The following is a 14,980-nucleotide window of genomic DNA, read 5'->3' on the forward strand; positions in this document are numbered from 1 at the left end:
AATCTACTTGTTGCTATATGTAACAGCACCAAACCTTGACTATGCCCTGCTAAAAGGTTTCTTGACCTTAAAATGTGGATACTCTTCAATGTTCGAGGGCAGGACTCCTCCTAAGGTAGAGGCAGAGAAGTAAACCAGCCACAAGTAGGCCTCAAGATCTAGCCTGTCTGATCAGGCTTCGAAACCAAGGGGTGGCAGCAGTCCAATCCACTGTCTGCTGACTAGGCCATCTTAATAGCCATCCCACTCCTCATCAGTGTGTGGGATCTGAGCAGAGTAATAGTTCTCTTAGTGAAGTGATTCATGGAGTCAAATGCATGACAGTGTCTTTGGCATTCTTTGGGAAGAGGAGGGGGTCTAGTCTATGGAGGACACTAGATTATCGTGTCCTCCATAGAGATAGAGGCCATTACTTGAGGGAAGGGCTAAGCAGAATGTCAGAGCTTTGGCTAAGCAAACAGATGTGAGCAGAGTTCTAGTTCAACTAGGAGCACAGAGTGCGTACGAACCAGATACTGGGGCAAGAACTCTTCTGTTTGCTGTCTGTGGTGGGAGAGACTACACACGGGTGAGCACAGGGACTCCCTTGTCTAGGGATTCATTTAAAGACAGATAACAGTTTATAGGCAGATAACAGTTTCTGGAGGGATAGGGCTCCCTATATGATGCCAGGGGCTGCCAGGATTGACTCAGGATTGACTCAGGGACTGCATGGGGCTGACCCTGCAGGCTGAATGCTGTCAGTGATCACAATAGGGCAAGGGCACCTTGACTGTCTCAGAAACTAATAGAATCTTTCTTTGACAATAACCGCTGGCTACCATTTCCAGGAAGACTCTGAAAATTGCTGGGAGTCTGGGCAAGAAACCCTACTCACTAAAGTATGGTATTTGATTCACTATAAAATAGGAAGAAAAACATTAGTAATAGACATGGTACATCCCAGCCTTGTAGAGTTGAAAGCAAAACTAAGTAATACATTTTCAATTTGGTGTGACATTGTGTAATTTCTAAATTTATTATTATTATTTTGAAGTTATAGGAAATGATTAGAAGTATGAGGGTGTGGTTCTACTGTTGTTTGTTTTCCACATTTAAGTCACATGGCATGTCACCATTGTCCAGCATTTCAGAGACAAAGGGAATATTTTTGACATTCATTGAAACTGTTTTGGTGAAAGAGCTGTATTATGGTACTCTTTAATTTTAATTTTTATAATAGTTTATCAGAAATGAGTCAGGAGCCTATTTATTGAATTATTTTTAAACTCATATATTTATTGAGTACAGATTAGAATCAAAGGCTGAGGTGGGTGAATCATGAGGTCAGGAGATTGAGACCATCCTGGCTAACATGGTGAAACCCTGTCTGTACTAAAAGTATAAAAAATTAGGTAGGTGTGGTGGCATGTGCCTGAAGTCCCAGCTACTCGGGAGGCTGAGGTGGCAGAGTCACTTGAACCCGGGAGGCAGGGGTTGCAGTGAGTCGAGATCTCACCACTTCATTCCAGCCTGGATGACAGAGCAAGACTCTGTCTAAAAAAAAGAAAATGTCAGTAGCATCCACCATAGTATTTGATGTATGTGGTTGTAATTTGACATAATTTTATTGATAACTATATTGTGTATAAACTTTCTTTTCATTTTTTTTTTTTATGTGGGAAACATCAGACGTTCTACTAGCTGCTAGGAGGTAGTGAAATTAAGATGATTCTCATAGTATTTGCACCTCAGTCTTCTGCCTCAGCATGTGACCCCTTGCCTGTGAAGGTTCAGAGTAGCTGTTTTATCATTTCCCTTAGGGTAATTGGGCTCTGGTAAATTGATTGGCACTAGTCCAACTCACAGCCTATTGAATTATGAATTGATTACTTTAGACAACAAATAGTTCAACACCTTCCTACATGCCAGGCAGTTGTCCTTGCAGGAGATAAACTATTGGAGATGATGGTGGGGGATAGAACCAAGTTCCTGCCTTTAATTTATTCATTCCTATGAGAAGCAAAACATCCATGTAAAACAGATGACTCAGATTGCTGTTTAAAAAAAATTAATCCAGTAGGGCAAACCTTTTTGAATAACCAAATTAAGATCAGGATTTTGCTTAGTAACTATAGATTTCAAGCAGAAGCAATGAAATGGTCTTAACTATAGCTTAAAAAACAATATCTGTAAAAGATATCTTTGTCAAGTAAGTCTGAATATTTTGCTTTTATAGTTAAAAAGAGAATTAAGTTCTGACTTTTCCATTTCCTGTTTATAGTCTCAAGCCCCAAATAAAGTTTCCAAACATTGAATCTGGGTTGCTGAGAGATGTTATTCTGATAACGTTGGAATGTTTATGATTCAGGTATTAAGTAAAAGGCTATCTTAACAAAAGGAGAAGGAAGGTAAATATAGTAGAAGGCAATCTGTTAACAATAATAGCTTCATTCTTCTAATGCTTTCATATATGCTGGAATCTGATTATTTCAGTGGCTCTAGGGGATTGGTAGAATAGTTGTTATTAGACCTACTTTATAGATGGAACAGGCTCTGATGAGGAAAGGGACGTCCCCAGAACCTGGGTTAGTGGCAGGTTGGGTCCTGAACTCAGGCATTCAGAGTCTCCAGAATCAGTGCTCTCGGATGGTGGCCGAGAGTTAGCCTGCTTTTTCATGCAATGCCCTAGTATACATTCTTTTCAGACAATCAGGACGTTGGTTTCAGATCAGACTGATTTGATAACAATTTGATAAGGTGTGGAATCTTCCTGTGATTAGAGAGAGAAATCTGATAAGGTACAAAACTGAACCATGAAACAGATGACAGTTCTCTCAAAAGGACGCCTCCAGTTAGAATTCCCCAGCTGGTTCCCTTGCCACGTGGTTCCATGTGTTTATTATGTAGCTCACACTCAAAATCACCCCTGGGGCAGGTTGAGCCATTCCAACATTTTGTAAAAAGTTGTGTGCATGTACTCACACACAAATGAGGAAAAGAGGACTGAAAAGGTGGTTCTGTGTAACTGAAAGGATTCACTTGCTTTTCCCCGTCTTTTTATGAACAACGGTTTAGTTACATCAAAGGGCTTTTTTTGACTTGTTATATAATTCAATTCTTGAGTTTTCAGTTGGCTTATTTGAAATTTTTTAAATTGCAGTTTATAAAATTGGAGGGCTTTAAGAGACCAAGTTTCACCTTGTGGCTTGAGGAATAAGGATACTGAGATGAGGGGTTAGGACTTGCTCAGGTTTTTGTTGCAGACAGACAAGAAAGAGAAAGAGAGATAGATCTGGTTGACTTGAAGAGAAAAGAAATTTTCTGATAGGACATTGAGCAGCAGGCAGAAATACTGGGAAGACAGAGACCTAGCTTGAAAAATAAGGGACTAAAAATGATTTGCAGCAACCACAGCCACAGGCAAAATCCTGATCCACAAGCAGTACACCAAAGACTTGATTGCTGACCCCTGCATATGGCGTCTTGCTGTGCCACCACTGCTGACATCTCTATTGCTGCTGCCCCTAGAAATGGGATGGTACTGCTATCATTGCATCTACCTCTAGATTGAAGGTTCTTTGGGTCATTACCTCTAGATTGAAGTCTGTGTTTGAGAGCATCTGATTGGCAGAGCCAGGTTAAAGGCCCATGTCCCAGAAGACCAGTCTTCCTCTCCTATGGGAGGGTATAATGCCTTTCTGCAAGGCTTATAAGATAGGAGGAGGAATTTAGATGCTGGTAAGCAAAACCAAACCACACCAAAACACGAGGTTATCTGCTGTGGAAACATACCCATTTAGTGGCTATGTAAGAGATTAGAACTTGAGTTTTCTGACTTTTCTCAGGATGTCAAATTTATAGCTAGTATAGATTTCTTTTGTGAAGAGTGACAGAGGCTCTGTGGTTTTTAAGAGAAAATGAAGTCCTTTCTAGTAAGATTTAATAATTCTAATATTTTAAATAATCAATTTTCCCATCAACATTGTTTTCCTCTAGCTTGAAAACCATTCTCCATCTTCCTATCCTCTGTGACATACAGAAGTCTTATTTTTCAGTAGTAAAAAGTGAAGCGAGAGAAAAGAAATGAAAAAAGAGCAAACAGTATTCATGAAGTGCAGAGACTAGAGGTTAGTGGTTACACATTTCAGGGAAAGCTTGCCAGATTGATGGGGAATAAAACCATTTAGAACTGGAAAATCTTTAGGGCCTTTGTTTTTTATAGTTATTTTAGGCAATAACCTCATCTTGTTGTTAGAGTTTTTGCTTTCCAGCAATTCCTTTTTACCTTTTAATAATCAAAGCTAATATTTATTGAGAACTATTTTGTCATGACATCCTTACCTATCTCACCTCTTCCTCACAATAACTCTGTGTTAATCTCATTACTATTCTCCTTGCATAGCTGAGAGATCGAACCTTAGATGAAGCAACTAGCCTGAGGTTTCACAGTTCATACATGTGGGACTTGAACTTAAGCATATACACAGGTGAAAGAAGCTTTGCAAATCTTCCTTTAACTTAAGAGAGAAACAAAGATATGTCTAGAATGCCGTTTGGTGATATTTTAAGAAAACTGCAGAGGAAGGAGAAAGGAAGTGTGCTAGGAAATGGAAAGACTTTTGGGAGCATGTGACTTCTCTACATTAGAATTGTAAATTTGCTCTCGTATCTCTGTTCCAGGACAGCTGGACCAATGTGATCCCTTTCAATTTAGTGCCTGGTGCATAGTAGGTGTTCAATAAATATTTGCAAAAAGAATTAATCTCAAGCATCCTCAGGACAGTTTTCTGGGATTAAGATGTCATGCAATCTAAACTGCTGCTCTCATTAAAGAAATCACTTTACCCTTAAAGCCAGGAATTCCATAAAGGTTTATTAATGAATTCAGTGCATCTCACAAACAAAGAAGCTTACTAGGGGTTTTTAGCCTTATAACTGCATATCCTGTAAAAGACTCTGTATGGTTTATCTTGCTTCCTGACTTTCCAGCTTCACTTCAGTTAATTTTGTCACATTGTTTCCTTTTCCTTTTTCTTCCTTGAAAGTATAAAATGGTGTTATTTTTGGCTGTGGTCGAGAGAGAATGGATTGTCCTGGGAAAGACACAAGGAATCTTCCTTGTAAACTAATGTGTAGCACATTTTTGTACAGAAATAGCTAATGAATACCCAAAGCATTCTGTTGCTTGTAGTTTAAATATGGTTTCATTTTTGTTCAGCTCTAGCTAGATTTCTAAGTGTCTTAAAAGTAGAAAACATACTTCTCATTAGATTCATTTAAAACTTTTTCAAGAAAGGAGAGTCCTGAGGGTATAGAAACTTTATGTACTTAAATATATCATGTTAAAGAACTTCACAATGTTTCATTTATATGGGGCCAAAGACCACAGATCCACCCCAATTGCTGATTATCGAGATTATAAATAGCTTGTTTCAGAACTTAGGGTGAGACAAAAGAAACATGAAGGAACAAAAGGCCCAGGATAATGAAAAGGATATTGTGAAGAGAAAGGCCTGTAGAATTATGATGCAGGTCACATCCTGTGCCTGCATTTAATTGTACCTTTGTATTTAATAATAAAAATGATTACATGCTTAGTGCTAACAGGTGTCCCTGCTTGAGAACTGTAGTATGGATAGGTGACAGCAAATTACTCCAATTCATAAACTTGGAATATTATGCTTTTATTTTGCGTTTCACTGGTCTATACTAGAAGACCTTTTCTGCCAAAATGTACATCAACCCAGGAAGATTTTTAAACTTAGTTCCTGATAAATATACATAAAACATAGGTTAACATTTTAAAGTATAAGTGAAAGAAAAAAATCAACTTTGCCAGGCACTTAACACACTGAGGTTATGTTAATACCACAGTCACATTCTAGTACCTTATATTTTATATAGGCTTTGAATGTAATCCCAAATTAGCAGTGATTTAGGTGGTCTTTCTGTTAGAACTTAATTGCCTTCTTTATGAATTTTCTCTAATTCTTAACTTGAACACTTTCTGTAACTGCCCTGTCTAAAATATAGCCCCTGCCCTAGGAATTTGCTCTCCCTATCCTCTGTTTTTTTCTCTTGCCATTATTGCAATAACAATGTTCGTATTAGTCTGTTTGATGTTATCTGTCTTTCCCATTAGAATGAGTTTTCACAGGACAGACACCAAGAAAATCTTATTCTCCCTAAATCAGTGGTTCCCTAGTACCTTGACCATGCCTGGCTCATAATGTGTACTCCCAAAAATATTTGTTACAGAGCTCCCTCAATCTGCCACTTACTGTCTAAATCATATACCAAAACCCTGCTTGCTTCCTTAAGTTTATTACTAGCCTCCTCCCTTTGCTTATGTTTTCACCAAAGATTTTGTGGTAGAAAACATTCTATTTCCATTGCCTGTTGGGTAGCTAGGTAGAGATAATACTCCCCTTGATCTTATGGCTGTAGTCGAATGGAGGTTGAAGGGTTTGGGACTGTTCTTTGCTCTTTAAGCCTGGAGCACATTTCCTTTATTTGATCAGCCTCTGAAATGTGATTCATTCATATTTGAATATTTGCTAGGTAGCAAAGGCTTTGCCAGGTACTGGGAAGCAAAATTGAAAAAGATGCACTCTGTTCTTTTAGGAACGTATCATCAGAATTGATGTCCCCTAAGTCTGTAACTGTGTCTCTTTGGCCGTTCATTATAGAATCAGTTCCTAACACAATCCCTGGCACATTACAGGTGATCAATAAATGAGTGAGTGTGACATGCAGGTATTTAGAAAATGGCTTGTGCTGTAATAAATGTATGTATAAAGTGCCATGGAAACAGAGGAGGGAAGGCCATTGTGTCTAAAAGGAGTCGGGAAGTTTCACAAAGGAAGGATTAAATGTTGAGTTTACTAGATTGGGTAAGGTGTACCACGGAGTAAGGACAACATAAGCAAGAAATCAGAGGTGTGGAAGAGCAATATTTTATTTGAATTTGGGCACTGCGATCAGTCTGGAAATTGAGGATGAATATGAAGGGGTGGTGGGCATTGAGGCTGTTGGAATCATTACTAATTCCCTTATTCAGGTAACCTATGCACTAAGTAGCTCTTGTGGCACAAATGAATCACCTTTTATTTATAGTATTTCTATAGAAAAAATAATTGAGTTCTAAACATACAGTTTTGAAGATAGAACCTGTTTGTAAGTGGGGATTAACTTTAGTAGAAAATTGGCTACATTGCTCGTATAAGTTATCTATTGTAAAAATTATTCATACAGATAACCACAAACCTCAATAGCATAAAAATAATTAGGGTTTATTGTACATGCATTGGAATGCTTGTCAGGTGGCTCTTCTGATATAGTCTGTGTGGGCAGGGTGATTTTCTGTTCTCCATCAAACCTGCACTCCTCTGTGGAGGTGTTGACTGTCTGTCAGCTAAAGTAGGATGGCTTTAACTCAGGGGGCTCCTCAACATTTGCTATCATCTTCCTCCTGGTACCATTAGGCCAGCCTGGGCATGTCCTTTTCTTGGCATTGACAGAGGGCAAGAACACAAGCAGAAACATACAAGTGCTCTTTTGAGCCTCTGTTTTTGTCACATTTACTAACATTCCATTGACCAAAACAATTTTACATGGCTGAGTCCAGAGTCAGAGTGGCACTGTGAGGACTCATAGCAAAGGGCGTGGTTACAGGAAGGGGTGAAGGATTGGAGCAATTTTTGCAATGTATTGTATAGCCCACACAAGCTAATCAAATCGAAGTTTGTGGATCTCACAGAAGCATATGATTTCTGATTTCTTTCATGAAACACTTATCTTTTGGGCTTTATTGATGCCCAGTCTCTTTATGATAGGCTGCAGGAAAGTCAGAGAAGCCAGAAATGGGACAAGGTTGAAGTGAGATCTTGAAAGGGATAGGTAATTATTAACAATTAGCTATTGCATGCATTGTATAATTTCAGAGGTACCCAGCTCCTCCCTTTTATAGGACATTGCAGCCCAGGGCAGTGCAGTATGTCACCCACAGTCCCCCAACTGTGTTAATGACACACCCAAAAGTTATAACTCAATCATTCTAAGCCCAGAGCCATTCTCCACAATATCTTTTAAGGTACATTTTCCCTAAACTGCTTCATGTGGCTCTCTGACCCCTGCCACTCCCCACACAAGCAATCACTTTATAAATGGTTTATGTTTGAAAATTGCATTGTTATTGCAATTCACCATGAAGAGTAGGTTCTTATTTGAGTTTTTCATTTTAAGTTTATGCGTCATACCTTAAAGCAAAGGTATGACGCATGCGTGTGAGTACACGTGCATACACACACACACTTGCATACACACACATGTGCATGTACACACACACTCATTCTCTCTCATACACGCACGCACACACACACACACCCCACATCCCTATTTTGCCCTGCCTTTACCTGTGTATTTCCCTTCAGAAAGGGAAATTTTAAATATATTGAATCAGCTTGACTTTGGTAGGTTAGCCTTTGAATTATCTGTGCCAGACTTCTAAGGGGGAGCTGCCAGAGAGGTCGTTGTGACACTATAGTCTGAGACAGTGAAGCATGGGGTATAAATTTAGTTAGAAATGAGATTAAGGCTTTAGGGAGGTATTGTTTCTTGTAAGCATCATTTTCCCCCTTGCTAGAAGTAGTCAAAGTGATTGCACAAGGCTCAGATCGGGGCACGGGGATATGGAAGGAAATATTCTCAACATTTCAACAGTGGCAGTTTTAATAGATGAAGTTATGGACAGGTGCTATTCTAGTTAAGAACTACGTTTTCTAACAAATTAAGAGTTTCTATACCGGCAGGTAGATAATCAGATCAATAAGTCTGTGATAAGCATACCATTTAAAAGTATGCTGTGTTAAAAGGAAGATTGTATATAGACTGTCAGAGCATCAGAGTCTTAGACCTGAAGAAATAAGAAAACGTCAGATAATTTGTTACCTGGGTTTTTTTTTTCATATTTACTCACCCTTCATACTCGTTATACATTCAGTGATTATTTTTCTTTTTTTGAGCTGTTTTGCATGTTAACATAGTTGCCAAACTTTGACTCTGAGGAGGGAGCAATATTGCTGTCTCCAAAATATTTATATTTGAGGCCTGTCTTTTAGACAGTTACATTCTAAAATATGTGTGGTCCTGTATTTTTCACTTAAAATAGCTCATATTCTCCTGTGTGCAAGGTCATTGAGGATTAAGACAAAGTTTTCTCTACCACCGTCAACCTTCATTCTTTTTGGAGGGTAGATTATATATTTTGTTTCTCTAAACAAGGGAAAACAGTTATAGTTCCACCTCTTATGTGCTTCTTCTCCTGTGAGTTGTAAGCTCAGTATGTGCACATATGTAAGATTTCAAGTGCAAAAGAGAACAGAGTAGGAAACAGATTTTCACAGTTCCCGTCTGGGTCCTTGTGTAAGTGCCAATGTAAAGCTATTCAGTGATTAGTGAAAAACAGTATAATGTTGCCTGGCTCTAAGGAAACAGCTTTGAAAATCTAAACTTAATAAGCAGATCAATTAGGTGGGGGTTTGGGATTATTGTATCACATTCCAATGACATGCAGTGCTGTCAAAAACTTTTTTCTCCAGAATAAAAATTACAGGAGGCGTAAAGATACCTTTTAAAATGTCAGGAAAGAGGGTTGGGGAAATTAGTTAGGAATAATGAAAATATATTATGTATATCTCAGGAAGCATACACTGCGAGCATCTGGGTATCTCAGGGTAAATGGTAGATTTAATGTGGGTAGGGGAGGAGGTTTACCCTGTATCCAAGGAGGTAAATGGATAAAGCTGAATGTCTGGGAAGAAGAGGATTGCTGGGTGGAGGCGTGAGGTTCAGGGCTCAGGGGTACATCAGATTACTTGCTCCTCAAGTTTTAGGAGCTAATAATAGCTGTGCTTGCATTTCCCTGCAAAGCCAGGGATACCTTCTGGAATAAGTCCCGAGGGAATCATAACTATTTATGCTTCTCTCCCACTTATTCAACATAAATATAAGGCCTAGTTTGGGGTTAAATTCAGATTTTACACATTTCTGTCTCTGTCACATTTCTTGCTACCAACTTACTGAAGTCTGAAATTTCTTTAACAATAGACAAAATATCCCATCCCGTACTTAGAGATAGAATTTCAGTACCTGTTTGCTTAACACAGTGAATGGAATTAGGCTAAACTCAGCACTGATTGGAAACTTATTCTGTACCTGATAATAATGAGAAAAAAACAAAGCCAAGTAAGACTTCCTGACTTCTCTTGAGACGTGGGAATTGAACAGTAACTACAATGGGATGTAAGTTTCATGAGGGCAGAGATCACCCTGTATCTTTCTCAGATATTTTCCCTGCATTTGTCACAGTGCCTGTCTCAAACAAAGCATTTCTATTTTTGTAAGTGGATGGACACATGGATGATTATAGATCATAAAGACAATTTTAAAAGGTATGTACAAGGTGAAATATTGACCCAGAGGAAGCAGTGAATAATTTTACCCTGAAGGGTGGTAGATAAAGGGAGACATTCTGCATCCCTCCAGGAGATGCAGAACTAGACATTTGAACTAGATCATGAGAGATGAATAGATGTATCTCAGAACTTCCAGAATGGTATCCAGCCAGAAGAATAAGTGTGTGGAAAAGCAAGGTGGGAAATGACATGAATGTTCAGGAAGCTGCGAATAATTTCACAATTCTAGGTATTATGAGCCAGGGCAGACAAGGATCATATCAACGGCCTTTGTGTGTAAGTTACATCTCGGATTGGAGTCAAGACGGGTGCTGCTTGGACGTGGGGAGTGTATATAGAAAAACAAGGGCCACAGGAATTTGTTTCCACCTCACATTTTTAACTGAAGTTAACCTTGATTACCTACAATCGTATTTGGATTTAGATGCTAATAGGGAACATTTCTTAGTATGGAAGCAACAGAGCTTGATGAACTATACCTATACTGCTCCAATGAGATTTTATAGTTTAAACATGTATTAAAAGAAAATTTTATCTTTTTAAAGTCACCTTAGAGTCAGATGAATATGTAACTACTTTCTAAAGGAATTATCATTTCATAAATGGAGTTTCTGCCTAGTTCCTTTAAACAGTGACTTCATTTAGGATTTAAAATATTTCATTTACGCCTGGCTTTCCAGAGGCATCAAGGCACACCTGAGTGGGTGAGAGTTTCTCACTGTCTATGGTGAGAGCAAGCATGACTTGAATTTCTCGTACTACCAGATATGTGCCTTTGTGGGGCAGGGTGTTTCCTTGTGAGATATGTAAATCAACCAGAAAGATTGGGTGGGACAGGTACTGTGTTATTTTCTTAGTTTAAGGAGATCTATAATGAAAATTTTATTTAGCTTCTTTGGACTGTTTTCATGCATTTAGTTTTATAAAATGTATTCCAATTTTAAGCAAATAACCCTACATTAATAAAAATTGATTTCTTAAGCAATTTTAAATATACTTAACGATTTAAGCAGCTTTAGGATCATGCTTAGTTGAAACTATGGAATTGCTGCCCTTGCCACTTACAGTTCAGTTGCTGCTATTGTTGTTTTTTCTTATCCTACTTTCATTCTATTAATTGTTAGATAAAATAATTCCTTATTTTGCATGTTCAGGTTTAACGTGTGTTCTCCGCTTGATAGAGCATTTAATTTTAGGGGGATGGTTCTTAGCCCATTGTGTTAGTTCAGTGGTTTTAGAATAAGATGTTTGTGGGGAGGGGCAGCAGAATCTTCAGTCATTGATTCTCTCTTTATAACTTTGCCCTTTTAGCTGGAACAGATTACTTCTGTAGTGCTGCTAGCCCTGCACAGACTGAATCACAAGGAAGAAACTTTACATAAACCATTTATACTAAATGTTTGGTATGCTGGCAACATAAATCAACAACAATATCCATTACAAATTCATCCCTTTATCAGTATTATCTTGATAGAACTGATCCCAATATGTGGGAATTTGAACCCTGCTTCAATACATCTAGCCCTGGATAATTAATTATTCAGGGCACAGAAAACCTGGCCCCTGCAATGTAGAGTAATTCTTCCTGGTCAGCGTTAACTCCACTGGCAATAATAAATAGAAAAAGTCTCTAGTGATGCCAGTATTTTAAAGTGATTAATCATCTTTCCCCCCTTCTCCTCCCCCTTAGTTTTCTTTAACTAGGATTTTTCAGCAATAAATCTTTAACAATACAGGTAGGAATTGTTCTGTAATTAAATTTTGCCCTGCTTAATTTCTTACCTTTTATGTGTGATTAAAAAAAAATCTTACATTTTAAGGAGCCCTGATCAAAATTCAAACCAAGAAAAATCCTACAGAATACTGAGAAATGCTCTATGGAAGATTAAGCTCTTGATTTTGAATATTAGATAGAGCACATACACATAAAAATACTCATAAAAATTGTTCATCAACACCAGTTGGGGTGTCAGATATTCTGAAGTTTTGAATTGCTTCACTTTCATGCTTACGATTTGTCTGTATTAGGAAAAGTCTGACATATACATATGTTCCAACACTGAGAGAATAATTACTTATTCCTTAACTTTGAGATAATTGATGTCAGCTCTGTAAGAAAGGGATATTTTCACTCTTTTTTATGATATATGAAATGCACTTGCTGAAGCCACAGGTAGATGCCTGCCTGAGAATGACCGTGTACTTTTAAATCATGCCCTGTCGAGCTGCCCAGCCATCACGTATATCCTGGGTGACAGGGACAGATGTGACATATCTGTTGTGACACACTTCTGTACCACCAGTCTGTGGCTCGAGGTGACTCCTGTCCCTCCCCTGATGCTTTCCTCGCTGCAGGACAACATAACGATGCACGGATGAACCTTGCCATTGCTCTGACTGCTGCCAGGTATGGGGCTGCCACAGCCAATTACATGGAGGTAGTGAGCTTGCTCAAGAAGACAGACCCTCAGACAGGGAAAGTGCGTGTGAGCGGCGCACGGTGCAAGGATGTCCTCACAGGTATGCCAGGTCTCTGGGAGGGAGGTATTTCGTAGTATCTTGCCTAGCTTATATAATGACTGAATTACAATTTTTCTGTCACTTCTCTTTCATTTAAGCCACGCTTCAGAGTCATATTAATTATATTCCTTATTGTCAGCAATGACTGGTTTAACATGAAAATTTCCCTTGTGGGACTTGGCAATTTTTCCTCTTTGTATTATAATTGTAATAATGATAATGATAATAATAAAATGCCCACCAAATTCCCACAGCTATGAATGCATTCTGTTTTCTTTACAAAAACATGTTATTAATAAAATTAAATAAATGTGTCAAGTTTCAAAGTTCATTTGTGTGACACAGGCGTTGCATTTACGTGTTGTTAAAGTCAATCATCTTTAATTTTAGATTTTCATTCTTGCCCTGGTTCTAACACCATGTAGATATGCAGTTTCAAAATTATATCGTTTCTTGAACAAAAGCTCTGTGATATACGTTTTCTCACAGCAATGCTGCTTACACATTTGAGTTCTCAGGAGAAAGCGGCTTATTTACTCATTCTACTTTTTCATATTTGGTGCTTTGAGGCTGGGCACTTAGAAGATAGACTAAAAACTGTAATGAGAAAGTGGAATGTTTTTTTCCTTCAATTCGGACTTGTTTTTGGTAAATCCACTCATATGCGAACCTTTTGTTTGTCTCTTCAGTAACTGGGGCTGCTCAGGTCACTTAGTGTGGCATGCAGTATACTTCACCATGGGTTAAGTTCATAGATGAATTAGTAATCCACAGCATCAGTGAACAGAGAAACAAATTCGGTGTTTGACGGATGCTGCTTTCTTTCACAGGGCAGGAATTTGACGTGAGAGCCAAATGTGTTATCAATGCCACAGGACCTTTCACGGACTCTGTGCGCAAAATGGATGATAAGGATGCTGCAGCTATCTGCCAGCCAAGTGCTGGTGTTCATATTGTGATGCCTGGTTATTACAGGTAACTGTCTTCCAATGTGGCAGTCATCACCCAAGAAAGAGGGTCAGGAGAGAGTGTGGTTAATTTTTTCTTCTAGCATAACAATAGATGGTCTAACTTGCTGTTCAAAATCAGGAGAAATAAGTAAAGGAACTCTTTTAAAACACAAATACAAACCAGACTTGGGAAATCTTTAGCCACTTATGGCAATACTCATTTCTAAGGGTTAATGTTTTGGGGTCTTTCTATTTTTCTTTGTTCAATGTAGTCACTTTCAGAGACTAAGCATTGGTATTTTTGAATTAAACTTAAGTCATTAACAAAATTAATTTTGCAAAAATTTTTATAAAGGACATATTTTAGTTAAAGCAGTGAGACATTAATTTTGCAGAATACCCAAATTTCCTTATGAAGAATCTGAAAGCATGGGCTATCCAGGTATTCTTAGGTTTATAACTTTTGAAATAGATTTTTAAAAATATTGTAGCAAGTAAAAACCAGATAAAATATCTAACCTATCAAATTAACAAAGACAATTGAGGATGAAGATATGGGTAGCAGTAGAGATGAAATAAGAATAGCTATTAAATGAAAATCATTTAAGCTGGGTGATGGGAACATGGAGGGTCATTAAAATCTGTTTATATATGTTTGAAATTTTTAATAAATTACAAAAGAAATGTGGTTCTGGCTAAAAAATAGTTACCCATAATGTACATTTTAAGATATTTATAGAAAAAATTCATATGGCCATGCTAAGAGTATAGAGCATGCTTACTGTTTTTATTTGCATATGTAGTACATATAGTAGGCAAAGTAGTAATTCTTTATGAAATAATGACATGTGTAACAGTATTCATTATGGCATTGTTTGTAGTTGAGAAATATTAGAAGCTACTTCAGTTCCTCACCTTAGGGTAATAGATAAATAAATAATGGCATAACTACTCAAGGGAATATTATATATTCATTAAGAATTATAATTATAAATAATTTTAATGCCCTAGGAAAACGCCAATGTTAGTTTACAGTACAGGACTTGATATTTT

General features: G+C 37.8%; 1 protein-coding gene across 5 annotated transcripts in view; it reads left to right on the forward strand.

Annotated features, from left to right (window-relative positions):
• GPD2 (glycerol-3-phosphate dehydrogenase 2) overlaps positions 1–14,980 on the forward strand; it is a 148,934-nt gene that overhangs the window by 100,953 nt on the left and 33,001 nt on the right. For all 5 annotated transcript variants that reach the window (XM_032286439.1, XM_032286442.1, XM_032286438.1 and 2 more), the window contains 2 exons: positions 12,813–12,977; positions 13,808–13,952. In XM_032286439.1, coding sequence (XP_032142330.1) covers positions 12,813–12,977; positions 13,808–13,952 — 310 coding nt within the window. The remainder of the gene's footprint in view (positions 1–12,812; positions 12,978–13,807; positions 13,953–14,980) is intronic.

This window comes from Sapajus apella, unplaced genomic scaffold, assembly GCF_009761245.1.
Source record: "Sapajus apella isolate SASKATOON/1434 unplaced genomic scaffold, GSC_monkey_1.0 scaffold18, whole genome shotgun sequence".
In the NCBI taxonomy this organism is placed as follows: Eukaryota; Metazoa; Chordata; class Mammalia; order Primates; family Cebidae; genus Sapajus; species Sapajus apella.